The following is a 26,732-nucleotide window of genomic DNA, read 5'->3' as shown; positions in this document are numbered from 1 at the left end:
GCAGGCCCCTCCCCTCCCACGAGGCCCCTCCCCCGCCGCACACGCCCCGCCCACCCACCGCATGCCCTCCCCTCCCACGAGGCCCCTCCCCCGCACACACCCCACCCCACCCGCCGCAGGCCCCTCCCCCGCGCAGGCCCCGCCCCTCCCCTCCCACGAGGCCCCTCCCCCGCGCAGGCCCCCCCCCCCAACAACATCCAGGTCCACAGTTGAGTCACAGAAACTTTTATTGGAAACAGATGAGCTGCAGCAAAGTGACACTCAGTGCACGTGGCCCACCAGGTGAGGTGGGAGGACAGGTAGGCACCAGGGGCTAGCCCAAGATGAGCAGGTGAACGCTGAGACCTGCTGCAGGGACTCAGACCACTGGCCCTTGGAGCTGGAGTGTACGGGCCCAGCAGGAAATACAAAAATAAACTCTGTGGCCAGCTGTCCCTGCCTGTGGCAATCTGTTTGGGCAGGGCAGTCACTTTTCCCACCAGGCCCTGCGCAGTCCAGTCCAGTCACAGCACGGGCAGTAGGAGCCTGTGGGGGTGAGTGGACATCCACAGGCTGGAGCCAAAAGGCTAGGCAGGTGTGGCCTTGGGCAGTGCCAGAACTGGCAGTCCCAGGGTATGGCCAGCAGCGGGGCAGGCCCTGGGAACCCTCAGGTAGGCAGGTCCAGGTATTGGTTGAAGCTAGATGAAGCTGGGACCTCCGTTCCTCCTTGTCACATGCACATCACCGGGACCCTGGGCAGAGGTGGGCACACAGCAGGCCTTAAGGAGCCACCACCCGGGATCAGGCGGAGGGGCGCCTGACCTGACCCACCCACTCCAGGCTCCTGGGACTGGAGCCACCATTACTGTCACACACCTGTCCTCTTCCACGGCGCTGGTCTCCTCAGCCCCGACCTCACTGCCTCTGCCTCCACTCTCTTCCTCCCCTAGTTCCATGTCCAAGGGGTTGCCTGCCTCAGAGGGTGTGTACGTGGAACCACTGGGAGGGGGAGGGAGCAGTCAGTCCAGGACACCCTTCCAAGCCTGCTGTTGGACTGGTACTGTCCAGGGAGGGTGTGGGGCAGAGTCAAGCTGAGCAGAGGGCATGGGTGAACATGGCCCGAGCCTAACCAGGAGCTGGGGGAAGGGAGGTGGGTCATACTAACCTGATGGAGCGGCAGCTGAAGAAGACAATCCGCTTGAGCCGCTTGTTGTAGAAGAAATAATTGAAGGACCAGAGGCTGCCGTCCTCCCCAAAAGGGTCTGAGTCCAGGTCTGGGTTATAGCTGAGGGGTGGGGAGAACAGAAATGGGAAGTCCCCAGGGTCTCACACACACCTAGGGGATGGACCTCACAGACACCAACAGCATACCTGTAAATGTCACACTCAGCAAGGCAGATCTCCTCGTCCACTGCGTTCCATAGCTGTGGCTTCAGGGCCTTGAAATCCTCCCGAACAGCTGAGAACAGGCTGCAGTTGACGGCATTCACCACCTAGGACAGGACACAGTGGGGTTGACGGGGGTGCAGGACAGCAGATGTGGACTCGTTGGGACCCAGGGACCACAGAAGGCGAGGCAGGGCAGTAGGGCCCTGTGTAGAAGCCTTACCCAGCTCAGGCTGGGCTCACGGCTGAACTCATGGCTCCGGGCTGTGCTGAAATCATAGTCCGGCCTGAAGGATTCATTGAGCGTGGCGATCAGGTAGAAGAGGGTCTTGCGGCTGCACTTGTCGCTCAGGGGGCTCTCATCCTCACCGCCCTGGCTCTTACTCAGTCTGCCCAGAGACAAAAGCATCAGCCTAGCCCACCTCCCACAGGCTCTTTTAAAAAGGCAGGCCCCACCTGAGCTCACCTGCTAGGGCTAAGGCCAGAAGTCTGTGGTGGGGACAGAGCTTCCAGCACGTGGGGCTGGCCTTCCTGGCAGAACTGCTTGAACATGTGTTTATCGTCTCCTGCCATCTTACACGAGTAGCTTTCAATCCTGTGGGTAGCAGGCAGGACCCCTGAAGCAGGATCTATTCCCCCATGCCCCTGGATTAAACACAGAGGCCAGAGCAGTGACCTCTGAGACATCACCCCTGGAGCCTCCGTCACCTGCCAATGATGTGGGCATCTCCCGTCTCCACAGTCAGCTGTGAGTTGATGGCCTCGAAGCTGGAGTTTTCCAACAGCTTCATGTCCTTGGGGAGGAGGCGTCGCTTCTGAGGAACTGTGGGAAGCCAGCCATGGGTGTCGGGCTCTGCGAGGGCCTCCAAACTCTCCTACTCTGCCAACAGAGCCCTGTACACAGCCGGGTTTGGCCTGAAACCAGGCTTCACCTAGCTCTTCTCCTTCCCCTACCTGCCAAACCCTCGGCACTGGCAGAGATGGGGTACCATTACCTGAAGGTGGCAAGTCCAGGCGCCAGCTTAACCACACCTGGGGCACCACGGAAGCCCTGGGGCCAGGCTAACTCTGCTCTCCCCGGGGCTGCCGGATTAGTCCCGTCTCAACGATCCCTAACTCCATCCAGAGAGGAGAGAGCCATGCCACCGATGGGGGTTTGGGGGCCCGCAAATGGATGTGCGTGGGGCTGACCGCGCAGCAACGCGCATTCTAGTTCAGGAACTGGCACACGGGACGCGGCCACCGCGGCCACCTGGACGGATGGGCGCCATTCCCGTTCCACGAGCTGCTTTGGGCCACAGGGAGGGAGAGCCACAAGCTTCTGTGTTCCACTCTGCGGGAAGGCCCAGCTCCTCGAGACGGGGAAGGGCGGAGGCAGGGCCCGGGCGCACACGGCGGGGTCCGCCAGCCCCGTACCAGCCGAAGCGCAAAGGAACTACAAATCCCGGGAACCAGTTCGCGGGGTCAAGGGATCCCGTCGGGCCGTGACGAAACTACAAGTCCCAAGAGGCAACGCTCCGGCGCGAGGCCTGCCGGGGGCTGTGGTTCCGGCAGCCCGAGACGGCGCGGGGACCGAGTGGACACCCACCTGCTTGGGCTGGGCCGGATAGGGCTGGGCCGGCCCGATCGCCGGGCTTCGGGGCCGCGGTGAAGGCGGGGCGGTCTCGGGGCAGCGCGAACTCCTCAGGACCGCAGGGCGGCGCCGCGGCCTCCGCTCCAGCCGCGCTGTATCCGGGGGAAGAAGCTCCGCAGCGACGTCCCGTTACTCCCGGCCCTGCCGGCCCTTCCGGGCTGCCACCGCGACATAGCCTCGCCCCCCTGCACCGCGCCTGCTCTCGCGACCAGCCTGCCGCGGGCCGCTACCGATCGCACCCGCAGGCAGGCGAACCAGCGACCTCCGCCTCCCCCAGCCGGACAACAACAAGCGTCGGCCAGGCCCGGCCCCACGCCTGTGAATGGCCCGCTCCGGCCAAGACAACCAGAGGGAGAGCAGCCATTGGACACGGTCCCCGCCACTCAGGACGGTTTCCTATTCCTTCTGGCTGCGACGCGTGTCAGTCATTCTCCGGGCCCACCGACCCGCCCACCTCCCTGACGCTCATTGGCCGAGGCCCAGAGGCCCCGCCTCCGGACGCGCGGATTTTCCCACCCTGAAGGCAGGTGGGGGGCGCCGAGAGGACGCGCAGGGCCGAGGCTTCCTCCGGCCGCAGCCGAGCGGTCCGCGCGCGGCCGCTGCCTGCCCAGACAGTCCGCCTGGCTGCCGCCTCCGGCCCCACGCCTTGGAGGTGAAGAGCCAGCGCCCGCCCTCCGGTCCTGCTTCGGTCCCGACACTGTCCCCGTGGCCTTGCTGGAACGTGGCTCCCGCGGCCGGGCAGCGCCCACTCCTGGGCAGCCGAGAACCGGGGCGCAGGGCCCCGCTGTCTGGCCGGCGAACGTGCTGAGCTGCCCGGTCTCACGTTAGCCGGCTGGGAGTCTGGACCCCGCGGGACCCGAGATGGCGCCGCCGGCGGGCGGGGCCGCGGCGCCTCCGGGCTCGGGCTCGGGCTCGGGCTCGGCGGCCGTGCTCGGGGCCGTGCGCGTCGCGGTGCGGCCGCCGGGCGCGGGGCCGGAAGTCGCGGCGCAGCTTCGGAGGCTGCAGCTGAGCGCGGATCCCCAGCGGCCCGGGCGCTTCCGCCTGGAGCTGCTGGGCTCGGGACCCGGGGCGGTGAGTAGGGCGGGGCGCCTCCCGCCTGGGGTCCCCGCTAGTCTGGAGGCTGAGAGCGGAGGATCGCGGTGCAAGGCCAGCCCGGCAGGAACGTCCCCGAGGCATCCACACTCCCCCTCCCGAGAGCACGCGCTGGCCTTGAGCAAAACGGCTCAGGGACAGCGCCCAGGCCCAGAGTTCAAGTCCCACGACCGGCCAAAAAAGAAAGAAGGAAATGGGCCATCCCACGCTTCAGAACGGAGAGCACTGACCTTGGATTCTCCCGCTCTTCAGGTCAGTTCGGAGTGGCCCTTGGAGTCGATCTCCTACACCGTCCGTGGCCCCAGCCTGCATGACCTGCAGCCCCCACCAGGAGGTCCCGGACCCCTCAGCCTGCAGTTCCCCAACCCACAGGAAGCTCAGCGGTGGGCAGCCCTGGTGCAAGGTGCCACCGCGGAGGGACAGAATGGTAGTGCCCTGAAAGGAAGCCCTTCTGGAGCGGCCCTGGGCCCCTAGACCCGGCTGGAGACAGTGATGGGAGGAGCTGGGCATCTGGGCAGGCTTCCGGGAGGGAGAACGCAGAGGGTGAGGAGCTAGCACCTGGAATACCAACCAAAGATGAAAAGGCAGAGCAAGGGGCCTGGAGCAAGGCTTAGCGGTAGAGTGCTGGCTTAGCACCCACGATGCCCCAGGTGTGATTCCTCGGTAGGTATCACATACACTCATAAAGCCGGAAGTGGTGCTGTGGTTCAAGTGGTAGAGCTTGAGAAAGCCCCAGGACAGTGCCCAGACTCTGAGTTCAAGCCCCAAGATTAGCAAAAGGGGAAAAAAGAAGAGCAAGCAGGACCAGGTTGAGAAGATGAATGCATACAGAAGAAGGTGTTCAGAACAGACTCAGGTCTGTGCTATGAGGTGGTGCAGTTAGGCCTGAAAAAGATGTGCTAGAGGTTCTGAGGAGAGTTTCATATCTATTTAAATGGGTCAGTAGTGCAGGGATCCGACATAGGGCCTGTTAGTGGGGAGATGAGAGGAGGCTCTGGCGTGGTAAACCAGAGAGGAGTACAAAGAGCAGAGGGCCTGGCAGCGGGACAGTGCTTCAGGGGGAGTGTGGTATTATCCACAGAATATGCATACTTGGCCACTGCTTTGTACTGGGCACTTTAACACGGACAGAACCTCAATCTTCTATCTTCTGGGAGCCTACATTCTTTTTCCACCCTTGGGGCTTTTTCAAGGCTCTACCACTTGAGCCACAACACCACTTCCAGTTTTTATTCTATGTTTGTGATACTGAGGAATTGATCCCAGGTCTTCATGCATACTACGCCAGCACTCTACCACTAGGCCACACTCCCGGCCCCCTGGGAGCCTACATTTAAATGGTGGAGATGGGATATAAAGGAAGCCAGGTGCAGTGGCTCACGCCTGTCATCCTAGCTACTCAGGAGGCTGAGGTCTGAGGATCGTGATTCAAAGCCAGCCAGGGCACTGAAGTCTGTAAGACTCTGATCACCAATGAACCACCAGAAAACAGGAAGTGGCGCTGTGGCTCAAGGGGTAGGGTGGTAACCTTGAGCTGAAGAGCTCAGGGGCAGTGCCCAGGCCCAGGGTTCAAGTCCTACAATCGAACATTAGCGTTAACAGGGAGGGCTGCCACTTAAACTGGAGTGGTAAAGGAACACCTTGGGAAAGAAGCAAGGCAGGTGCTCATTCCTGTAATCCCAGCTATCAGGTGGCTGAAATCTGAGGATTGTAGTTCAAAGCCAGACTGCATAGGAGTCTGTGAGAGTCTTTATGTCCAATTAACCAACCAAAAAGCTGAAAGTGAGCTGTGCTCAAGTGAATTCAACTAAGGAATAGTGCCCAGCCCCCAGTTCAAGCTTCAGTACCAGCGTGTGCACCCCTCCACCCCCACCCCCGCCTCATGGATCAGTGTTAGCAGTGGATGGAGGCCCCTTGTTGCACTGGGCTCCAGTGTGGTGTGGAGGGAACAGTGGGTCTAGAAGTGCAGGGGAGGCACTACATATGTGTTACCTGCAGTGGGGAGGGAAGAGGATGGGGCAGCAGAACGGGTCGTTCAGGGCACCCAGGAAGAGATCACTCACTGCCACTGTTAGTTCTGCTGTGTGGAGAAGGGGTCCAGGGTAGAGCCAGGCCGCAGAAAGGTTTAGGACTTCAGATCTACTTGGTTAAAAGTGTAGCTTCTGCAGCAAAGGAGTCAGGCAGGACCTCTGAGAGGAAGGGCCAAGCTGGAGAGGAAGCCTTGGCTTGGAAACAGAGCCTGCAGACAGAAATGAGGAGAGCAAAACCTCAGGGGGGAGGCCTGGGGGGATGCTGTCCCCAAGTCCACATCTTCCTTCATAGGCCATGGCAGCCCAGCCCTAGCCCTGGGTACAGAGAAGTGCCCTGTTTCCCTGCCCAGTCCCCCTGTGGGCCCAGCACCCACAGTGCCCCAACTTGAGGTGGATCATCCCCAGAGCCTTGGAGACTTGCTGGAGAAAGGTAAGGACAGGCAGCTTGGAGGTGTCGGGGAAGCGGCTGGTACTGGCTGTGATACTTGCTCTCTCCTGTAGAAGAGCTGGCCAGGCGTTTGGCCCAGACTGTTGCAGATGGAGACCAGAAAGGAGCAGCCCAAGCGGCAGCGCTCCTGGCCCAGCGTCGTGCAACTCTCGATATCCAGCTCCAGGAAGCCTGCTTCCCCCCTGGTCCCATCAGGTGAGGACCGTGGGGTCTTCTTCACCGCACCCTCGGGTGTCCTGTGTGACCCCCGACCGCTCTCACCCAGGCTGCAGGTAATAGTTGAAGATGCCACATCTGCTGCTGCCTCTGCTTCTCCTGCCCACATTTCACTCCAGACCCACCTCCACTGCACCATCGCGGCGCTGCAGGAGCAGGTAAGCCCGGGACTTGAGCCCTGTGTGGAGACGGGAGTCTGCGGATGCAGCCCAGCGCTGGTCCTCTGGCCGCAGGTGTTCTCGGAATTCGGTTTCCCACCAGCTGTGCAGCGCTGGGTCATTGGGCAGGGCCTCTGTAGGCCTGAGCACAGCCTTGCTTCTTACGGGGTCCGGCAGGATGGAGACCCCGCCTACCTCTACTTGCTCTCAGGCCCCCGTGAAGCCCCAGGTCAGTTCTGATAGGAGTGGAGGAGGGTGAGGTGCGGCTGGAGACAGCCCTGAGCCCTCCTCTTCCACAGGAAGCAGTGCTCAGCACCCCAAGATGGACCAAGGACCCGGACGCTTATTTCCCCAGTCAGGGGGGCTGCCCTCTATCCCCAAGCCAGTGAATTCCAGCCTCCCCAGTCCCGTGCAGGTGGGCAAGGGTCCAGAGCTTCTGGGGATGGCCAGGCCTAGGCATCTGTGGAGCAAGGAGGTAACATCTTCTCTGCTCCTCTAGCCGGGCTGGCCATGTCCTTCTTGCACGTTCATCAATGCCCCAAGCCGTCCTGGCTGTGAGATGTGCAGCACCCAGAGGCCCCGAGCTTGGGGCCCTCCCCCTGCCCTCTCCACCTAGGAGACCACAGGTATGAGCGGCAAGGCGGGCAGGGGACCCAGGCCAGACCCGCCAGAATGACCTGTCTCCCCATCCCTCAGGTGATGAGAACAGGCACCTTCTTCAAAGGTCCAAGTCCCAGGACTCCCTCCTGAAACTGCTTGCTTAGGAGCCACCAGTCATTAAAGACTTAAAAACCAGCCCAGTGTCCCCTTCTCTGTGTCTCAGTGCAGAGCCCCAGCTCAGTTGCCAGATCTGTTGGGAACAACAAGACAAGGTCTTCACCAGCAGATTGACACTGCCCCCAGCCCTGCCCCAGTTTAGGTACTTAGGAGGGTGGACTCAGGTGACACTGGTGGCTCAGGAGGCTGAGGTCTGAGGATTGTGGTTCAAAGCCAACCCTGGCAGTAAAATCCGAGACTTACCTCCAATACCCTGCTCAGAAAAGGGTATAAATGGAGCTGTGATTCAAGTGGTAGAGCACCAGCCTTAAGGAAAAGCTCTGGGGTAACCAGGCCCTGAGTTCAAGTTTTAGAACCAATACAATAAAAAAGTGGACTTGGGGGGCCTGGAGTTTGCCCTAGTGGTAGAGTGTTCACCTAGCATGCACAAAGACCCGGATTTGATTCCTCGGTACCACATACATAGAAAAAAGCCAGAAGTGGTGCTGAGGCTCAAGTGGTAGAGCTCCAGCCTTGAGAAAGTCCAAGGACAGTGCTCAGGCCCTGAGTTTAAGCCCAGGACTGGCAGAAACAAAACAAAACAAAAGTGGACGTGGGTCCCAAATCTCCCAGGTCTACAGCTGTTGCAGGTCCACCCAGTCCTGCGTTGTAAGCCTCTGCCAGCCACCATCCGTGCCTTCTGCTGACCACCCAAGTCTGGTGGTCGTGGCTCTCACCAGGATGACATCAAGAGGCAATGGGTGTTTCCCTTCCCCTCACTGGGCACCGCTGCCCATGCCTCCAGGACCCACTTATTACACCATCTTCTGTGGCCTTCTCAGCCACTGTGCTGCTGTGAATTTAGTCTGCGAGGACTGGTCCCAGGATCTGGACCACCACATCATTCCATACAATATAACAATACCAGACACACTCCTGTGATCCTCCAGCTAACCTCGGAGGCTAGGGAGATATGCCAAGGTGTGTCTTTCTGACCCAGCCCCCCGTTCTAGACACCGCCTGGCTCTGCTCAGCCACCTGCAGTATTCTCCTTGCTGAGAGATAGCCCTCAGAATGGAAGCAGAGTGGTCCAGTCATCTGATGCTCTTGTGTATCCTAGCAGTCCCTGGATTGTGACCAACTGAACCATGACTTACACCTGTGCCAGGTCACACCCATTGCTGTGCACTGCAGCCCAGCAGTCAGGTTTGTTTTGTGTGTGTGCCAGTCCTGGGGCTTGAATTTAGGATCTGGGCACTGTCCCCGTACCACTTGAATCACAGGTCCCTTTCCAGCTATTTTGGGTAGAGAGTCTCAGGACTTTCCTGCCTGGACTGGCTTGGAAATGTGATCCTCAGAATTCAGCCTCTTGAGTATAGCTAGGATTAGAAGAGTGAGCCATCAGCGCCTCCAGCAGTTCTCTAGTTTTCATTCCATACTTATCAGTATCTGGACTCTGATATTATATAGGGCCCAGCGAGACACAGAGGGTATGGGTCTGAGTCCCAGAGTCCCCTGGAAGCATGCAGTCCTGTCACAGAACAGTGCAAAGGTGAATGTTGAGAAACTTAATTTATTTCCATGATGAGGGATGAAGGAAGATCTGGAGTGAGTGCCTGGTCTCCTTCTCCCTCTCCTTGTCCCAAATGAAGAGGGGCTGGGCCGAGTGGACCAGCTGAGGCCTGAACATGCCTTACGACGGCTCCTGGGCTTGAGGGTCTGCTCAGGCAAGACGGCAAGCCAGCCTTGGAGAGGGTCACTTGGGTGGCCGATATGCCATCTTTCGACTCTTCAGGACTGTCCACTTATGCCGCTTCATGGCGTATGTCAAGGGCACCAGCAAGGCCATCATCAGCAACATCTGAGAACAAAGCAGGCTCAGAAGACCGAGACAGGAAGGACCCCACCCAGCCCCGCTCCAATGCCTACTGTGACCCTTTCTCAGCCCTTTACCTTGAGGCCCATGCGTTTTCGATGGTCGTGCTCTGGCTCAGATGCCCAGCGCAGAAAGGTAGCGACATCCTTGGCAACTTGGGACATAGTAGCTGGGGTGCCTGAGCCAAAGACAAGTAGAAAGAGTTACCTTCGGCATCTACCCAGTCCGGGCTACACTGACTGCAACCCCGTTCCATGGAGGTAGACTGGACCCTACCCAAGGCTTCAAAGGGCCAGGCAGGACTCCAGTCACTGAGACCTAGAGGAGAAGTGGGCAGGACCAGGAACACAGGGATGGATAACAACCTTGGGCATGGATAAGGACATACTGAGAAACTCACCGTCGTCAAATTCCAAGACTTCGTTATAGATGGGAGGGGCCATGGCAATGGCCTGGCCAGGGAAGTAGGGGTTGAAGTAGAGGCCCTCTCGTAGTGACACCCCAGTGGGTGGCTCACAATAGCCCGTGAGCAAGGAGAAGATATAGTCCTCACCACCGTGCCTGGAACCAGACCCATGACTCCTCAGCCTCTGGCTCAGGCAGACCTGCCTCTTCCCTCCTCCTCCACCCCACGCGGTGGACAGCCCAAGTACCTAGCTCTCACGATGTAGCTGAGGTCAGGAGGCAAGGCTCCATTGTTGGCGGCTCTGGCAGCCTCCGGGTTAGGATATGGTTTTGGCAAGTAGTCAGACAGTTTTCCTGGCCTCATGAACATCTCCCCATTTTCATTGGGGCCATCTTGAAACTCCACCTGCCAAGGACAGCTGGGTCACAACCCTGCAGTCCCTTTTATAGCAGACGCCCCACGCCCGGCCGGCCACATCTCCTGACCCCCCCTACCCACACACACCTCCTCAGCCAGGGCCTTTGCTTCATCCTCCGTGTAGCAGACGCCCACCAGATGACGGTAGGCCATATAGTCCATGCTGTGGCAGGAGGAGCACACTTGTTTATACACCTGGAAGCCCCTCCGGATGCTGGAGGGAGAGGGACATCCGAGTTAGAGGAACACAGGACTCCACCCCCGCCAGCCACCCCCCCCCCCCCCCCCCCCGCCACCTCGAGCCAGCTAGCTGCACACCTGGTGTGGTCCAAGGAGGAGAGGAGGCCGCCGTGCGACCACGGATAGCTGGGGGGGTGCAGCTCCAGATCACTAGCACTCACAGCGGAATGCAGGGCCGCGGCCAGGCCCGCCCCGCCGGCCGCCAGCATGCCAAGCGCGGACAGCACCACCTTCTTGCCCCGGGAAGGGCCAGACTTCGAGGACAAGGACACTGCCTGCAAGAGCTCCACTCAGCGCCCGCCAGGACGCCACTCACCGACGCCCACCCCTAACCCCGGCCGCCGCCCACGGGGGGCCGAGAGGGCGCCCGCCCCGCCGCGCTGCCTCCCAGGCCGAGGCTGGCTCCCCGAGCCCGGCTGCGGCGCTGGGGAGCGGGCTGGGCTGCTCCCGGGCGGGAGCGCGGGCGCCCCGGCGGACCAAGGTCACGGGCGGCGGGCGGAGGCCAGGCCGGTGTCACCCCGGGGCGCGGGCCGGGCTGGACGGCCGGGGCGGGCGCCGTCGCGGCGCATCCCCCGGGGGCCCCGCCCGGCCCGCCGGCCCCGCCGTCCCGCTGCGCCAGGCAGGACCCGGGGTCGCGCGGAGGCCGCCCCTCCCCGCCGTCGGCGCGCGGCCCGAGCCTCCCCGCCGTGACCTTCACGGGTGGAGGGGCGCGCGGCGGCCGGCGCTCACCTGACACGTCCTCAGCGGAGGCTGCCCGGGCTTCCCGCCGCCCAGCAGCCTCCGGGCACACGCGCCCGGGAGCCCCGCGCCCCGCGGCCCCAGCACCGCTCCGCGAAGCGATGAAGCCGCCGCCGCCGCCATGTCGGCCGTCCTCAGCGCGGCCGCCGCTCCCGTCGGCCCCTGCGGCGCCACGCGAGCTCAAACCGCGCGAGAGTCGGGCCGGGGGCGGGGCCTCGCGCTCGGGGCCACGCCCCGCGCGTCCCGGTCGCCAGGGAGCGCGGCTCAGCCCCGCCCGCCGCCCCGCCCGCCGCCGCCGCCGCCGCCGCCGCCCCGCCCGCCGCCGCCCTCGAGAGAAGCCCGTGCACCTGTAAGGACACGCGGAGGAGGTCGCGGGTGAGGGAGGCGGAAACGGGACCGCGAAGCTCGCGTCTGCGTCGGGCAGGCGGTCACGGTGTAGATGGGGAAGGACGACCTCAGCCTGCGCCCCACGAGGGCCACCCACGAGGGCCACCCCACGAGGGCCGCCCCAGGAGGGCCACCCACGAGGGCCGCCCCAGGAGGGCCACCCACGAGGGCCACCCCACGAGGCCACCCCACGAGGGCCACCCACGAGGGCCACCCCAGGAGGGCCACCCACGAGGGCCACCCCACGAGGCTGCCCCAGGAGGCCCACCCCACGAGGGCCACCCACGAGGGCCACCCCAGGAGGGCCACCCCAGGAGGGCCACCCCACGAGGCCGCCCCAGGAGGCCCACCCCACGAGGGCCACCCACGAGGGCCACCCCACGAGGGCCACCCCACGAGGGCCACCCCACGAGGGCCACCTACGAGGGCCACCCCACGAGGGCCACCCCAGGAGGGCCACCCCACGAGGCCGCCCCAGGAGGCCCACCCCACGAGGGCCACCCCACGAGGCCACCCCACGAGGGCCACCCCACGAGGGCCGCCCCACGAGGCCACCCCACGAGGCCGCCCCACGCGGGCTCGGGACTGCGGGTCCAAGCCGGCTTTGGCAGGGAAGTCCCGGACACTTTCTCCCGTGGAGCCTGGCTCCGGAGGAGCCGCGCTCGGCCCTGCGTTCACGCCTCCGAACCTGCACACACACACGCGCACATTTAAAAAGGGGACAAAGGAAGCCATCAGTTAGCTTACAGATGACCCAGCTTAGTGTCACCCTACGATCTTCAGAGTTTAAAAAGGCAGACAAGGTGCCAAGAGCACAGGAAGGAGTGCTGGACATCACAAACCGCAGCCACCAGGGACTGTCACGCGACACCCTCTGCGCAGGCTGTAGTAAATAAGATGTACAATGTCAAATTTTGAGGAGGATGTGGAGACACTGGAACCCATCGATATTGCCGATGAGTACGTAAAATGGCATAGCCGCTTTGGAAAATAGTTTGGCACTTTTTCCTCTATGTTAAACATGATTTACTGTATGGTTGAGTAATTCATATGTAGGTATATGCCCAAGGGAAACAAAGATGTAGATACAGGCCTGGAAGTGTATAGTTCAGTGTAAATGTACCTGCCTGATAAGTGTGGAGGTCAGGTACATTAAACCTAGTACTGCCAAACTAAATTAGTTACATTAAATTAAAAAGAAAATGTATGTTCATAGGAAAACTTGTACATAAATCTTCACAGTGCAACTTTTTTTTTTGTCAGTCCCGGGGCTTGAACTCAGGGCCTGAGCACTGTTCTTGGACTTTCTCAAGGCTAGAGCTGTACCACTTGAGCCACAGCACCACTTCTGGCTTTTTTCTATGTATGTGGTACCCAGGAATCAAACCCCTGTCTTCCTGCATGCTAGGCAAGCACTCTACCACCAGGCCAAACTCCCTGTCCCACAGCACAACTGTACAGTAGCCAAAACTTGAAAGAATTTCAATGACTATTGACTGAGGAGTGGATAGACAAAACAGCACATTCATAGGCTAGGCTATTGTTTAGGCCTCTAAAGTAATGACATGCTGGTACACTGAGAAACACTGCCTAAGTGAAAGACGGGCTACACGTGTGTATGAAAGTCCCAAGTATGGAACCCTATGAAGATAGAAAGTAGCTTAAATTGTGCTGGATCTGGGGGGGGGGGGGAAGCAGAGAACGGAGAATGCCGATGAGCATGAGAGCTTTTTCCCCTGGATGAGAAAAAATGTTCTAAAGAGACTAGCAGGGGTTGGCGATGCAGGCCTTGGAGACGGAGTCACGTTTACCTGGGGCTCAGTGGGCAACTCCTATAGGGTCTGTGCTGGGGAACCGGCATGGGCAGCCCAGGGCAGTGTCACTGAAAAGACACTACAGAAGCAGCCGTGGCAGAAAGCAGCACTGCTACAGCAGGCAAAGCTGAAGAGGCAGGAGGGGTGCAGTGGAGCTGCTGGGATGGTACCGATGAGGGAGGGGAGGGACTGAGGAAGAAGGTCATATAGGGTGTACAGAACTCACATGACTGGTGTACTAGCAAGTGAGGGGGTCCCATGGGGCAGCTTAAGAAATGGAGTCTGGGCTGGAGACTTGGTCCTGAAGAGAGGGAAACAGCGGCAGCTTATGGAAGAGTCCACAGTGCTCACCACTCCTACCCCGCAGCCCCGATGGGGTGAGTGAGTCAGAAAGGGCCTCCTGAGTACTGTGCAGGCACGCCCAGAACAGGAGGGGTGCTGTTCAGAACGGTGTCTGCACAGGCTTGGCGCTGCCGAGACTGCTGGGCAGTTCTGGGGGTGGCTGCCGGCTCAGCTCCAGGCCTTCCCAGACCTCTGTCCTGGGCTCCAGTGCCCTTCTTCCCATAGCCAACCACCACAGGTTCTGAGTTCTAGCCTCAGTACTAGCGCTCTGCCCAGCGGCAACAGGGCCTTCCAGTTCTTCTGCCTTGACTCCCAGCAGAGTGCTGGCTACTGCCCCAGCGCTCCAACCAAGCCAGGACGTCCCGGAGAGCCCCTTGCGTCCCTTCCGTCGTCCTCCGAAGGGGCCCTCTGCCTGTGAAGGGGCCGCCTTTCATTAGAAACCCTGCTGTCTGTGCGGGGCTAGTCCTGCTCATCAGTTGCTGAGCACAGGGGCTCAGGAAGCTTGTGTGGAAAGAAATGCACTGGAGGCTCATGGCTCCCACACGGTGCCACGCTTTCTCTCACTGTTAGTGTAGTATTTGGGGTCCAGCTAGGACACAGTTGACAGTCCATGCTGTGAGCTGCTCCCGAAGCTCCCTTCCAGATTGGACTCACCAGGCTCATGCCTGCCTCTCTCCTGTCACTCAGCCGATGCCCAGCAGTCACCAGGCTCCCGTAGAGCACGCCTGCAATCTTAACTACTGGAATCTGGAGGGTCTTAGTTCAAGGCCAGGTTGGGAAGGAGTTTGCTAGGTAATGAGCAAGAAAAGCAGGGCTGGAGGCATGGTGACAGCCTAATATGCACCAAGCCTTGAATTCAAATGCCAGTACTGCCACAAAACTAGAAACGCACAGGAATATTCAACCGCATGCTTGGCTTTGTGTTGGAACCATGGCAGTTAAAAAGCCAACCTAGGCCGGGAGTTTGGCCTAGTGGTAGAGTGCTTGCCTAGCATGCACGAAGATCGGGTTCAATTCCTTGGTACCACATACTTAGAAAAAAGCTGGAAGTGGTGCTGAGGCTGAAGTGGTAGAGCTCTAGCCTTGAGAAAGTCCAAGGACAGTGCTCAGGCCCTGAGCTCGAGCCCACGACTGGCAAAAAAAAAAAAAAGCCAACCTAATTCTCCTCATTGTGCTTATAACCTGGGTTTTGAGGGGCAAACAATAACAGGCAAGTATTTTACATTCAGAACTGACTTATGCGTTTACTTTCACCCCAGCTAACTTAATAATTCATCTAGCCAGATGTTTTATGAAAGGCAGATATCATTCAACATCTGCCTCCAATTTTCACTTTCTCGAGACTGTTCAGGTACAGGGGCTCCAAGCCGCTTTGCTCCATGCTTCCTTGTCATGAATTCCAAGAGAGTCCGAAAACACAAATACATTTTGAGGATTTCTTTTTTCCCTTCTAGCCACTGGTGGCTCATGTCTGTAGTCCTAGGTAACGAGGCTAAGATCTGGGGACCATGTTTGGAAGCCAACCCAGGAAGGCAAGTCTGTGACTCTTATCGCTAACCAGTAAAAAGCAGTGGCTCAAGTGGTCGAGTGCCAACCTTGAGTGAAGCCTAAGGGAGAGCACCCAGGCTCTGAGTTCCAGCCCCAGTACCAGCACACATTTTTTCTCTTTTTCCTTCTGCAAGTGAAGCTGTTTTATGGCCACCACAGTGTGATTGATGCTCAGGCCAGCCACAGTGCCCCTTAAGGTATGTCCCCATGTCATGTCACCATGGCTCACACCTCTCATGCCCCGTCTGCAGCCTCAGGAAGCGAATGTGGCTAAAGGGTGGTCTCTCTGTGGAAGATCTATTTTCATAATTTGCCCTTGTTCATACTCTGCCATCTGTAGTCTAGACCAAGGTCTCACCCACTGGCCAGCTCTCATTCAGGGTGGCCTATACTCACATTCAAGCTGGGTTTCTGTGACAAAGGAAGGAGAAAAGATACAAGAAAAGCAATGCCCTAGGTTTGTAAATGCAGAAACATGGGGCATTGTAATGTTTTTAATAAGAAAATCTTGTTAGCATTTATTTATTTTTGAGATGTGGTCTCACAGTATTACTGACTTATTTTAAACCCTGGGTTCAAGTGACCCTCCTGCTAAAACTTTCTCAGTACCTGAGATCACAGATATGGGCCACCGTGCCAGCCCCACCTTTTTGTTTTGAGGCAGGCAGGGTCTGGTAGAGTCCATGGCTGAAACTTGTGATCCTCTTGCCAGTAGGATGGCAGGTGGCACAATGTCCACACCCCTTTCAAAAGATGTACAAGTAATACTACTGACAAACCAGGATAGATATCCACTTCTCCAACTAAGTCATTCACTCCACAGCACTCTCCACGCTTGGGTAGAGATGAAGAAAATCTGCTCAGATGAGTCCAGGACACAAATGAGATCACTTTCCCATTTATGTTCTTTTCTTTCACTCCTGGGCCTTGAACTCAGAACTTGGGCGCTGCTCCTGCAGAGTCTTGTGGACTTTTCTGAATGAGCTTACTTTGATTTTGTTTTTCATTTGTACTTCAAATGATGATTGTCAAAAAACAAATCTGGCTAAAAATGTTAAGGCCAATGGGCCGGGAGTTTGACCTAGTGGTAGAGTGCTTGCCTAGCATGCATGAAGATCCGGGTTCGATTCCTCGGTACCACATACATAGCAAAAAGCCGGAAGTGGTGCTGAGGCTCAAGTGGTAGAGCTATAGCCTTGAGAAAATCCAAGGATAGTACTCAAGCCCTGAGCTCAAGCCCAGGACTGGCAAAAAAATAAAAAATAAAAAAAAATGTTAAGGCCAAACTCAGCTGTAATTCCAGGAGAGAGACTTTTCATCAGCTGTCATGTCAGCTCAGAAAGACTTGAAAGCCTTGGGCCAGCATCCTTGGCTCATTAAGCAGGGCAGAACCTGGAGAAGTGTTTCTTTTTTTTTTTTTTAAAGAATTTATTAACATTGATTTTTACATCATATTTCAACTGTCATGTTTAACAAACAAGTATTCAGGAAGGGAATCTCTATATATAATCACTGGCACTTAGGTTTTAGAACATATTTAAAATTAAGCTGAGTCTTTGTATATCATGGATACATATTAATCTATGTAATAAAACATTATGTCTATAGAGTATATAGCCCATCATAGATTTTTATGTCTATGTAGTTATGTTTTTATCTCCAAGACCATGTCCATAACCTTGGGTAACCAAATATTGAGTCATCGCTGTTGTACTGTTTGGATCTAATATCCACATATCAAGGAGACCACATGTCTTTTGTTCCTTTGGTCTTGACTTGTCTCACTCAACATAATTTGCTCTGGTTTCATCCACTTACCAGGGAATGCCGTTATTTGATCTTGTCTGTTGACTATGTAGAATTCCATGGTATAGATACACCACATTTTTTGTATCCACAGTAGGGCATCTGGGTTGTTTCCATCGCCTGGCTATTGTGAATAGTGCAGAGATGAACATAGCTGAGCAGGTGTCCTTATCATATCTTGGGTTATGCTGTTCAGGGTACATGCCCAGGAGTGGTATGGCGGGATCGTAGGGAAGGTCTATTTTCAGTTAAGAAACCCCCACACTGCTTTCCAGAGTGGCTGAACTAGTTCTGGAGAAGTGTTTCTCTAGCACTGCAGCACTGTCCTGTCAGGTTGCAGCCAGCAGATGAGACATTTACTGAGCCTTTTTTTTTTTTTTTTTTTGCCAGTTCTGGGGCTTGAACTCAGGGCCTGGGCACTGTTCCTGGGCTTCTTCTGCTCAAGGCTAACATTCTATCACTTGAGCCACAGTGCCACTTCTGGCTTTTTCTGTTTGTGGGACTGAGGAATTGAACCCAGGGCTTCATGCATACTAGGCAAGCACTCTACCACTAAGCCAATATCTAGCCCTTACTGAGCTTGAAGAGTCCACAGAGATTCAGTCTGTGAGGACGAGGGGCAGAGGCAGGCAAGTCCATGACAGAAGTGCTCATCATAGGGGTTGCCTTTCCTTCTCTCCATTCTAGAACCGGAGCACCGATGGGAACCAGTGGTCTTCTCTAGGAACCCCAGTGGTAATTTCCCTGGGCACTCACCCTGCGCCAGCCCTACTAGAGGCAGTGAAGCCTGGGTAAGTGCCCTCCTTGAAGTCCCAGAGACCACACACTACTCAGGGAAAGCATACTCGGGAGCAGTGGCACACTGGTGGCTTAACCTCAGGGCTCAGACACTGTCTTGCAGCTCTACCACTTGTGCCACAGCTCCACTTCTGGCTTCTTGTCGGTTAACTGGATAAGAGTCTCACGGACTTTCCCACCCAGGCTGGCTTCAAACCGTGATCCTTAGATCTCAGCCTCCTGAGTCGCTAGGATTATAGGCATGAGCCACTGGCCCCCAGCACACACTGGCCTGTCTAGCCATTCTGGAGCTGCTGCAGGGCACACCTCTACTTTCCTGTGAGGTCTCTTCAGCGGGGGATCTGCTAACACTCAGGCTGTACTCTGCTTTTCCTTTCCTCCAGCGTGCGCACTGCAGTTCCTTTTGGAAACCTAGGTGCAATGACTTGCTTGTCCCTGTGCCAGCTTCTCAGTGACCTCCGTCTTTGGGGGTTCTCACTCCTGTGACTTGGTGCTCTTGAGCACAGGTTCAGCGTCAAGTACCCCTGCTGCCACACTATGAGGGTGGTCTATTCTTCTGTGGTGGGGGTCCTGGGCCCTGTCCCTGAGCCTCTTTGTGCTCAGGCTAGTGTTCTGCCACCTGGGCCACAGTGCCCCTTCTGGTTTTCGAGTATTAATTGGTGATAAGAGATTCATGGGAACTTTTCTGACCAGGCTGACTTTGAACTGTGATCCTTAGTTGCCAGCCTTCGGAGCAGCTAGGATGACAGGTGTGTGTATGTAGAGGAATTGAACCCAGAGCTTCATGAATGCTAGGCAAACACTCTACCACTAACCCACATTCCCATCCTACAGTGGTTTGTTGTCAGTCACGAGACTTGAACTCCGGGCCTGGACACTATTCCTGAGCTCTTCAGCTCAAGGCTAGCGCACTCTACCACTTTAAACCACAGCACCACTTAATTGGAAATGAGTCTCCTGGTCTTTCATGCCCGATTGGCTTTGAACCATGATCTTCAGGTCTCAGCCTCCTGAGTAGCTAGGAGAACAGATGTGAGCCACTGATGCCGGGCTGGTGGTCTGCTCTTAAAGGGCATTTCCCCTGGGTGAGTTTAACTGTGAGGAAGCTGATCTGGCATCCTTCTTTGTCCATAGAAAGTCCATGCCAAGTTCCTGGTGACCCTTGGGGCCCATGGCCTAAATTCAGGGCATCCCCCGCAAGGCTCCAGCTCCTCTGCCCCTCAGCTCAGCAGTTAAAGTGAGAATGGAAGTCTCTAGATGGTTCAGTTCCTGTCAGGCCTGTATACCTTGACTGTGGCCCCATTTCTAGCATAGCACTGGGGAATGGTACACGAAAGCCCTCTGGGCCCAGCTGTGAGCTCCAGGGCTAAGCAGACATTTGGAGTTGGGGCTGCAGTTGCCTATTCAGAGTTCAAGGCTGACCCAGGACCGACGGGGCTGAACTCCTAGGCCTGTCAGCAGGGCCTGGCAAAGATTTCACCCAGTAACTGGAATAGGGCTACCCCCCCGGGAGGGCTGCAACAATGTCTAGCCCATACCAGCCAGCAGCCTGAAGACCAGGTAAAACACATTTAGGGGTCCCCTGTGGTAGTGGGCTAGTCACCTGAAGAACGGTTCAAACACAACGCTTGTTTATTTCCCAGGAGAGAGGTAGAAAGGAGGTACAGGGAACCTCGACAGTGTGCGTGCCCGGGAGCAACCCTCACTTCCAGAAGAGCACATTCCAGAAGAGCAGCCAGCAGGGGTACAGGCCCAGGGCCAGGAGGGGGAAGAGCAGGGCACCGTAGGTGTGGTGCTCCAACACGCCCTGGGCCAGAGCTGCCAGGAAGAGCTGCCAGCCCTCAGCCAGCGACAGCGGTGCCTCCTGCAGTTCCCGCCACAGGAACAGGCTGGCCAGGAGCGTGGCCGCCGGGCTCGTGAGCACCAGCAGGGCGGCATAGAGTGGCCTGCATGGAGAGACGGCGGCGGTAAGGTGGGTGCTGCGGTGGGGGGGGACTGGATGAGGTGGGCCAACAGCACTTACCGGGGCCCACTGGGCTTGGTCAGGGCAGCGGTGGGCACCATGGTGGCGGCCAGCAGGAAGCCCAGCGAGAAGTTAGTGAGGGCCACGCAGCCCAGCTGCAGAGCTAAGTAGATGAGGGCTACCAGTTTCAGGGCCATCCAGCCCCGGTCTGGGGGCTGCATACTCGCCACCCTGCAAGGCAAGAAGCCAAGTGGTAGCACAGGAGCTGTGCAAGGGGCTGGGCCCTCCCTCTGTCACGTCCCAGCCTCTTACCAGCGAGTGTTGTGCGGAAGGGCCAGGCCAGCCGCGTACACGGCCAGCAGCGTCAGCACTACAGCCTCTGCCTCAGCCACGGGGAAGTGCTGGGCAGCCACGTGTTGGCCCCACACAGGCAGGACGTAGAGGGCCAGGCCCATGGCCTGGGAGATCAGCAGAGGCGCCACAAGCGAGGCCAGCCCCACGTCCTGCAGGGGACACAGGCACCTGGGTGAGGGGCTCCCACCACCACCCCTTCCACTGGAAGCTGAGTGGCAGCGGTGAGCACCACTCGAGACCCTACAAGCTCAACCCGACAGCAAAAGAGGCACCATCACCTGTGCGGGGGGTTGGGGAGGCCGGGGGCCGGAGCCCCCGCCCGTCTCTGCAGGGCCCACTCCAGCCTCGTGCAGCTGCATCCAGAGCTCTAGAGCGTGGCCCAAGTCAAGGACCCCGATGAGGGCTCTCACAGCATTTGCCTGGTGGAGACCCCGGGCCCATTCATGCTCCCACCCCGTGGGCAGGATGGAGGACCACCCCAGCCCAGAGCGGAGGGGACATGAGGCTGGCCATGAGTGAGCAGTGTGGGTTGGAGGATATCTTGAGACCAAGGACCAGGAGCAAGAAGCCGATGGCGGGCATGTAGAGGCCGATGGAGACGAAGCGGGAGAGGGCAGGCAGCAGGTAGAAGAAGAAGGACTGGTGCAGACGCTCTAGGAGGTGGTTGAGCTTGCGGAACATGCCCTCCAGAGCCCTGTCAGCCACATGGAAGGGTCAAGATCAGCCGTCCCTGTTGTCTCGAGAGACACTGCTCCCGGCATAGAAATAAGGAACCGGAGACACTTACTTTCCCACTGCCACCAAGTCATACTTGTACTGGCGGAAGCTATTGATACCACGCAGGGTCAGAGCCTCTACCCGGTAGCGTAGGAAGAGGCCATGGGCGCCATGAGGGCGGCCCGAGGCCTGCCGAAGAACCATAAGCAGCAGAGTCTGCAGGCTCTGCATCGGCCCATCCATCGAGGTCCAGTCCTGAGGCTGCAGCTTTGGAGGCAGGGGGACAGGGTCAGATCAAGGTCTCACCACAGAATCCAGGCTCCCAGGCAGGTGGCCTCACCTTGCCCTGAAGCGTACACAGCAGCCCGCCTTTTTGGCAGAAAGTCTGGAATAAGTTGAGCAGATCAAGGTTGGGCAGTTGTCCATTGAGACCTTCCACAGTCACGTCCAGGCTGGTGACCACATCACTGCTCAGCTCCAGCGCCACTGCCGCCTGGATGGACCCCGCCCGGCCCTGCAGAGGGGAGGACTGCATACCTGCAGGAGTGAGCAAACAGCACCAGAGGGGCGCTGATGAGGACAGCTAACCCCGAGGTGAGGGACCAGGAGGAGCCAGAGCACCCACCAGTGACATTGACATCATGGTACGCTTCCAGCCAAGCCTCAGTGCCCAGAAGGTCATGCTCTGTCACAAGGAAGATGATGTCTTTGGCCCAGTAAATCTGCCCTGGAGGTGAGAGGCGAGGTCAGCAGGGCCTGAAGCCCTGGCCAAGCCCTCCTTGGACAGCACGCTGAGCCTCACCTCGGAAGTGGGACGCGAGGGCCAACAGCAGTCCCACAGCTTGGCTGTTGGTGGACTCTGGTCCGCAGGGTACAGTGAATACCAGGGACTCAGTGCTGGCAGCACGCGGGGCCCGGAGGATGCCATACACATTGGTGCCGGTCACCATCTGCCAAGGTTATCGTCGGGGAGGCCTCAGGGGGAGGGCGCGATGCAGGACCCCAGGCCCGCCACGGGGATTTCCAGTTCCTCCCCGCACTGGGCCCGGCCCCGAGCCACCCCTCCAGGGGCTTTTCTGTCCCAGGCGCGCCCCCCTCCATACATAGCGCTCGCGGGTCTCGTCGGGAAAGGGCAGCTTCCGGGAGAAACTCTGCGTGTAGACCTCCAGCCCCACCGACCGCATGGCCCGCTCTAGCCAGGCCACTGGCAGCGCCCTGGAGACAGACAGCCCCTGAGCACAGCCGCCGGCCCTCACCTCGCCGTCCTCCCCCGCCCGGGCCGCTCACCCACCCCGACTTCCTGCGGTGAGCCGAGAAGTCCCGGGCAAAGCTCCGGGCGCGCTCTCCGCCCACGAACTGCTCCTCCACCATGGTGGAGCCCATGGCGTTCTCCGACATGTAGGTGCGCTGGGTCAGCGGGGGGAAAGCCAGCGCCAGGAACCAGGCGACTCCGGCCAAGTAGCTCAGCACGCTGCCAGAGAGGGCGACCAGGCCGGCGTGGGAGCGGGCCGCGCGCGGGGTGCCGGGGCTCCGCCAAGGCCTGCCGGGCCCCCGACCCCGGCCCCCCGCCCGCCCCCCGCCCCGGGGCTCCGCCAAGGCCTGCCGGGCCCCCGAGCCCGGGCCCCCCGCCCGCCCCTGCCCGCCCCCGCCCGCCCCCGGGCTCCGCCAAGGCCTGCCCGGCCCCCGCCCCCGGCCGGGCCCCCGCCCCGCCCTCACCACAGCGGCGCATTGAGGCGCAGCACCAGACGGGCGAGCGCGCGCCGGCGCACCGGGTCCGACAGGAGGCCCATGGCTCCGGGGCGCCCGGCTCCCGCCGCCGCCGCCGCCCGCCCGCCCGAGCCAGGTCCGCCGGAGCGGCAGCCGTCAGGACGGGGTCCGCCGCGCTTCCGGCCCCGCCCTCCGCGCACGCCCGGATCTGCGGCCGCGGGTCCGCGCATGCGCGCCGCGGGAGGCCGGGCGCAGGGGGCGGAGCCGGGGCTGCGCCTCGGAGCCAGCGGGCACCGCCGCGGGAAGGAGCTGGGAGCCGCTCGGGGCGCTGGCTTCAAGAGGGCGGCCGAGACGGAGCAGGTGACGCCTAGAGCAGGTGGGCGGAGGGCCGGGGGCGCGGCCAGGACCCTGCCCGGGCGCGGGGTTCAGCGACTGTAGGGACGGTGGGCACCGTGGTCGTCGGCCGAGTATGAGGCGGGCAGCCTGCTGCTCGGGCCCGCCAGGCCGCTGGCACAGTGAGAGCTAGTGGTCAGGGCTCAGTTGAAGGCAGGGCTTTGGAAAACAGGAGTTAGCAGCAAAGGGGTCCGTGGTGGACCAGCAGGGAGGGTCAGAGGAGTCGCTTGGAGTCAGGGAGGAGGACCAAAAACCCACGCTCTGTGGCAGAAAAGGGCACCAGGGACTCCCAGGGTAAGGCGTCACGCAGTCCTGGGCTCTGCGTCTCCCGTGGTTACCTCAGCTCTTGTCCCTGTCCAGCCAATCCCCCACCCTGCTGGCTCCCATGCCAGTGATGTACCGTGAGGTGGATTGAGCAGAGAAGCAGGCATTTATTCTGGACACGAGTGGCCGGGTGTTCAGTCCCCTAACAAGATAGCAGCCTCCCGTACATGCTGCCTGACCACGCGATCCAGCACAGTGTGCACATCTCGGGCTGCCCGGGCGGCTGCCTCTAGCACCTGCTCCAGGTGGTCCTCATGCAGCCGCGCATCCATTTCAAGCAGTGCAATCTGACCTGAGGCTGGAAGCAGGGCCAGGGCTAGCTGGGGACCCCCAGCTGCCTCTTCCACATGGCTGAGGTCCGCTAGGGCTGTGTTGTCCACAAAGCCAGCCGAGCATGCACACACAAAGTCTCTCATTGGTATTCCGGCATCCATCACTGCCAGTGTGGCTGCATTCACGCAAGCCGCGTAGGTCCCACCATCTGCTTGCAGCACCTGTAGGGACCAGCCAAGGGCATCAAGGCATCAGATTGCCACCCTACCCTCTAGCACCTCCTTCAGCCCACCTTCACACTCTCCAGCCAGGGTCCCTCCCTGGGCAGAGGCTGCTCACCTGCACATAGATGTCAATCTGAGAGCGTGGATGCAGCTGTGTAAGGATAGCTGCTTCGAAAGTCTGACGTAGCTGCAGTCCCATCTCACAAGACTTTCGGTCGCCATGTGGCCGCCGCTTCCGCTCCCCTGTGCTAAAGGTGGCGGAACTATACTGACAGTTCACCAGGGCTCGGTCAGGCAGGGCTCTTGAACGGGAGCCCCGGATCTGGAGCAGAAAAGATGCGAGTCAGACCTACCCCTCCTGTCTCACATTCCACATTTCCCTTTTTCCTCCAACACCTCAGAGCAGTGCAGTGTCCGTGGCATACTGGAGGGGGAGCCACTTGCCCGTCTAAGCCACATCACCCCGGCCAGCTTGATTCTGATTGCTCCATTCCGATTGCTACCATGTCCACCGGATGTTTGCAAACATCAGGTCTAACTGTCGTCCCCTTCATACCTACGCTCTATGCATCCTGCAAGTCCTTCCCCAGGCCTACTAAGCCCTAGTTCATAGCTCTGTGTAAAACCGTCAACAGTCTTCCTGCTCTGCACAAGTGCCATGCATGTGTCTACCTTTTACCTGGCTGCTTCCATCTAGACAGCCATGTTCCCACCTTCGCACGATGGCCAGACACTGTTAAAGCGCTTAAGATGCGCCACCTGAAACCCAAATGATTTGTTTTTTTTTTTTAAAGTGCCTGTACTCAAGGAGCTCACGTCCCAGCGAGATGTCAAACGACGAAAAAAAGGACAGAGGTGACGTTTGAGGAGGCAGACGCAGACAGGCAAGTTAGCAAGCTGTAGTAGCTGGGGGCGGGGAGAAAGCTCGGCAGGTGTGGACAGCCGAGGGGCGCGGGGAGTGGGAAGGCCGGGCTGGCGTCTGCTCCGGCGGGAAGCGGCCCCGCGCCCCGCGCCCCGCGGCGCCCCCTTGCCTCGTGCGGCCCGTAGACCACGGCCAGCGCCTTGGTGTTGCCTTGCTCGAGGTAGGCCGAGCCGTCGGCCTGCGCAAACACGCCCATCCGCGCCTGGATCTTGCGCAGCTCCCCCGCGCGACGCCCGTCCACCCGGTAGCCCTGGTCGGACAGGAGCTCCAGGCCCGCCATCCCGAAGGCCCGGAGAGCGCCGTTTCCGCGCGGCTTCCGGCGGCCCGGACCACTTCCGGCCTGGCTCTACGGCTTCCGGCGGCCGGGTCCGTCCCCTTCCCCTTCCGGCCGTGGGAGCCCGCGGCTCTTCGCGGAACCGACCCTCCCAGCCGACGGCTTCCGGCGTCGGGTCCCCGGGTGCGCGGGGCGGCCCGCTGGGGCCCCTTTCCTCAGCACCGTGGTCTTCGCCGGCTCCCGGGCTCCCCGGCCCCCCGGGCCGGCCTCCGCCGCGTCCTCCGCGCCCCGCCGCCTCGTCCAGGCCGGCCGGGGCCCGCGGGCTCGCAGGCTCGCGCGGCAGCTCCCTCCCGTCCCCCGACACGGTCTTCGGGCTTTCTGCAGGCGTGGACGCGGCGTTTTCGTAGGTACAGCAGCACCGTCTTTAGGACTCTTGGAGAAACGCACTGTTCCGTGTGTTGATGGAAAGCGCTCGGTTCCACCACTTACACCGTGAAAAACGGTACCAGAGATGGAGCTCCCACGTCCCAGGCTGCAGGGCTGGGCGAGAGAAGCCCCGGGTTCCACTCCGCCGTACCGGGTACCCAGAGAAGGCCGGAGTGGTGCTGCGCGTAGAGAGGCTCGGGCCGGAGAAAGAGGATTGCACTTGCCCTGCGGGGGAAAGCACAGCGAGCCACAGATGCTGTCCTCAGACGGTAGTGGGTTTTGTTGTTGTTTTGTGGGCCATGGAGCTTGAAATCGGCCCGGGTGCTGTCCCTGAGTTCTTCAGCTCGAGGCTACCGCTCAAGGTCACCGCCCTACCCTTCAGCCAAGCCTAGAAGTTAATGGGAGATAAGAGTCTCAGGTCTGGGTGCTTGCCTAGCATGCACAAAGACCCGGGTTCGATTCCTCAGTACCACATACATAGAAAAAAGCCAGAAGTGGTGCTGAGGCTCAAGTGGTAGAGCTCTAGCCTTGAGAAAGTCCAAGGACAGTGCTCAGGCCCTGAGCTCAAGCCCAGGACTGGCAAAAAAAAAAAAAAAAAAAGTCTCAGGTCCTTTTGTGCCTGGGCTGGCTTTGAACCTTGATCCTCAGATCACAGCCTCCTGAGTAGCTAGGATTACAGGCGTGAGACACTGCTACTTGCCAGACTGTAGTTTTATAAAGGATTGGCAAGCCGATCGCTGGTGACTCACACCTGTAATCCTAGCTACTCAGGACGCTGAGATCTGAGGATCCTGGTTCAAAGCCAGCCTGAGCTGGAAAGTCTGAGAGACTCTTATTTCAAATTAACCATCAGAAAACAGGAAGTTGCGTTGTGGCTCAATGTGGTAGAGCACTAGCCTTAAGAGAAAAGCTCAGGGACAGCTCCCAGGCCCTGAATTCAAGCCCTGTGACCCCCCCCCAAAAAAAAGTGGGGAGAGGTAAATGGAGACAGAAACATGAGAAGGGGTAGCAATGTTTGTGAAGTAATGCACCTATCTAGTGAATATAATGTAACTCTTCTATTAATTACAATAAAAAAAAAATAG

The 26,732-nt window shown here is 59.2% G+C and overlaps 5 protein-coding genes and 1 long non-coding RNA gene across 10 annotated transcripts; 2 read left to right on the top strand and 4 right to left on the bottom strand.

The window, feature by feature from the left end:
• Positions 1-209: 209 nt before the first annotated feature.
• On the bottom strand, positions 210-3,036 carry Maf1 (MAF1 negative regulator of RNA polymerase III). Of its 3 annotated transcripts, none has more exons than XM_090339569.1 (8): positions 2,954-3,036; positions 2,074-2,188; positions 1,832-1,960; positions 1,589-1,754; positions 1,351-1,472; positions 1,145-1,264; positions 856-978; positions 210-731 (listed from the first exon to the last, which is right to left on the bottom strand). In XM_090339569.1, exons 2-8 carry the CDS (start codon positions 2,154-2,156, stop codon positions 710-712), a joined length of 765 nt encoding a protein of 254 aa, XP_090195695.1. In that variant the 5' UTR covers positions 2,157-2,188; positions 2,954-3,036; the 3' UTR covers positions 210-709. The 3 variants fall into 3 exon arrangements, with proteins under 3 accessions (XP_090195695.1, XP_090195697.1, XP_090195696.1); XM_090339571.1 differs by having other exon boundaries at positions 210-525; XM_090339570.1 differs by lacking the exon at positions 2,954-3,036 and adding an exon at positions 2,361-2,587.
• Positions 3,037-3,320: 284 nt separating this feature from the next.
• On the top strand, positions 3,321-7,737 carry Sharpin (SHANK associated RH domain interactor). Of its 3 annotated transcripts, none has more exons than XM_090339567.1 (9): positions 3,321-3,650; positions 4,343-4,493; positions 6,413-6,550; positions 6,622-6,763; positions 6,834-6,942; positions 7,018-7,171; positions 7,242-7,357; positions 7,442-7,568; positions 7,639-7,737. In XM_090339567.1, exons 1-8 carry the CDS (start codon positions 3,321-3,323, stop codon positions 7,556-7,558), a joined length of 1,257 nt encoding a protein of 418 aa, XP_090195693.1. In that variant the 3' UTR covers positions 7,559-7,568; positions 7,639-7,737. The 3 variants fall into 3 exon arrangements, with proteins under 3 accessions (XP_090195693.1, XP_090195692.1, XP_090195694.1); XM_090339566.1 differs by having other exon boundaries at positions 4,343-4,517; XM_090339568.1 differs by lacking the exon at positions 3,321-3,650 and adding an exon at positions 3,657-4,069 and having other exon boundaries at positions 4,343-4,517.
• Positions 7,738-9,251: 1,514 nt separating this feature from the next.
• On the bottom strand, positions 9,252-11,536 carry Cyc1 (cytochrome c1). Its single transcript, XM_090339564.1, has 7 exons — positions 11,367-11,536; positions 10,716-10,912; positions 10,485-10,611; positions 10,228-10,385; positions 9,975-10,135; positions 9,652-9,752; positions 9,252-9,559 (listed from the first exon to the last, which is right to left on the bottom strand). The coding sequence occupies exons 1-7, from the start codon at positions 11,496-11,498 to the stop codon at positions 9,455-9,457; spliced, it is 981 nt and encodes a 326-aa protein (XP_090195690.1). The 5' UTR covers positions 11,499-11,536; the 3' UTR covers positions 9,252-9,454.
• A 1,125-nt stretch (positions 11,537-12,661) lies between these two features.
• LOC150059361 (uncharacterized) lies at positions 12,662-24,954 on the top strand. Its single transcript, XR_016536720.1, has 4 exons — positions 12,662-12,722; positions 17,960-18,063; positions 19,714-20,042; positions 24,820-24,954. It is a non-coding gene; the product is annotated as an uncharacterized LOC150059361 (long non-coding RNA).
• Positions 19,685-22,999, bottom strand: Gpaa1 (glycosylphosphatidylinositol anchor attachment 1). Its single transcript, XM_090339562.1, has 12 exons — positions 22,821-22,999; positions 22,396-22,575; positions 22,208-22,319; positions 21,907-22,054; positions 21,730-21,831; positions 21,445-21,641; positions 21,175-21,371; positions 20,928-21,081; positions 20,666-20,761; positions 20,346-20,536; positions 20,094-20,264; positions 19,685-20,016 (listed from the first exon to the last, which is right to left on the bottom strand). Exons 1-12 carry the CDS (start codon positions 22,892-22,894, stop codon positions 19,773-19,775), a joined length of 1,866 nt encoding a protein of 621 aa, XP_090195688.1. The 5' UTR covers positions 22,895-22,999; the 3' UTR covers positions 19,685-19,772.
• On the bottom strand, positions 23,616-25,343 carry Exosc4 (exosome component 4). Its single transcript, XM_090339563.1, has 3 exons — positions 25,057-25,343; positions 24,141-24,347; positions 23,616-24,022 (listed from the first exon to the last, which is right to left on the bottom strand). Exons 1-3 carry the CDS (start codon positions 25,225-25,227, stop codon positions 23,663-23,665), a joined length of 738 nt encoding a protein of 245 aa, XP_090195689.1. The 5' UTR covers positions 25,228-25,343; the 3' UTR covers positions 23,616-23,662.
• Between the last annotated feature and the right edge of the window lie 1,389 nt (positions 25,344-26,732).

This window comes from Megascapheus bottae, chromosome 9, assembly GCF_031878675.1.
Source record: "Megascapheus bottae isolate mThoBot1 chromosome 9, mThoBot2.hap1, whole genome shotgun sequence".
Classification (NCBI taxonomy): Eukaryota; Metazoa; Chordata; class Mammalia; order Rodentia; family Geomyidae; genus Megascapheus; species Megascapheus bottae.
Note: the sequence above shows the minus strand (reverse complement) of the source record. Positions and strands in the feature narration are given on the sequence as shown.

What these genes read in the sequence shown, in the direction of transcription:
- Sharpin (XM_090339566.1), top strand. Translation starts at nt 3,321, where the DNA reads ATGGCCCGCTCCGGCCAAGACAACCAGAGGGAGAGCAGCCATTGGACA. An exon ending in TGGAGACTTGCTGGAGAAAG is followed by an intron (nt 6,551 to 6,621) that starts GTAAGGACAGGC and finishes TCTCTCCTGTAG; the next exon opens with AAGAGCTGGCCAGGCGTTTG. An exon ending in TCGCGGCGCTGCAGGAGCAG is followed by an intron (nt 6,943 to 7,017) that starts GTAAGCCCGGGA and finishes CTCTGGCCGCAG; the next exon opens with GTGTTCTCGGAATTCGGTTT.
- Gpaa1 (XM_090339562.1), bottom strand. Translation starts at nt 22,894, where the DNA reads ATGGGCCTCCTGTCGGACCCGGTGCGCCGGCGCGCGCTCGCCCGTCTG. An exon ending in CCTCGCGTCCCACTTCCGAG is followed by an intron (nt 21,832 to 21,906) that starts GTGAGGCTCAGC and finishes TCTCACCTCCAG; the next exon opens with GGCAGATTTACTGGGCCAAA. An exon ending in TGTGTACGCTTCAGGGCAAG is followed by an intron (nt 21,372 to 21,444) that starts GTGAGGCCACCT and finishes CTGCCTCCAAAG; the next exon opens with CTGCAGCCTCAGGACTGGAC.
- Cyc1 (XM_090339564.1), bottom strand. Translation starts at nt 11,498, where the DNA reads ATGGCGGCGGCGGCGGCTTCATCGCTTCGCGGAGCGGTGCTGGGGCCG. An exon ending in AGCTACATCGTGAGAGCTAG is followed by an intron (nt 10,136 to 10,227) that starts GTACTTGGGCTG and finishes GTCTGGTTCCAG; the next exon opens with GCACGGTGGTGAGGACTATA. An exon ending in AGTCTTGGAATTTGACGACG is followed by an intron (nt 9,753 to 9,974) that starts GTGAGTTTCTCA and finishes TCTTTGGCTCAG; the next exon opens with GCACCCCAGCTACTATGTCC.
- Maf1 (XM_090339569.1), bottom strand. Translation starts at nt 2,156, where the DNA reads ATGAAGCTGTTGGAAAACTCCAGCTTCGAGGCCATCAACTCACAGCTG. An exon ending in GATGCCCACATCATTGGCAG is followed by an intron (nt 1,961 to 2,073) that starts GTGACGGAGGCT and finishes TGCTACCCACAG; the next exon opens with GATTGAAAGCTACTCGTGTA. An exon ending in GTGAGCCCAGCCTGAGCTGG is followed by an intron (nt 1,473 to 1,588) that starts GTAAGGCTTCTA and finishes GTCCTGTCCTAG; the next exon opens with GTGGTGAATGCCGTCAACTG.
- Exosc4 (XM_090339563.1), bottom strand. Translation starts at nt 25,227, where the DNA reads ATGGCGGGCCTGGAGCTCCTGTCCGACCAGGGCTACCGGGTGGACGGG. An exon ending in TGGTCTACGGGCCGCACGAG is followed by an intron (nt 24,348 to 25,056) that starts GCAAGGGGGCGC and finishes TTTCTGCTCCAG; the next exon opens with ATCCGGGGCTCCCGTTCAAG. An exon ending in AGATTGACATCTATGTGCAG is followed by an intron (nt 24,023 to 24,140) that starts GTGAGCAGCCTC and finishes TGGTCCCTACAG; the next exon opens with GTGCTGCAAGCAGATGGTGG.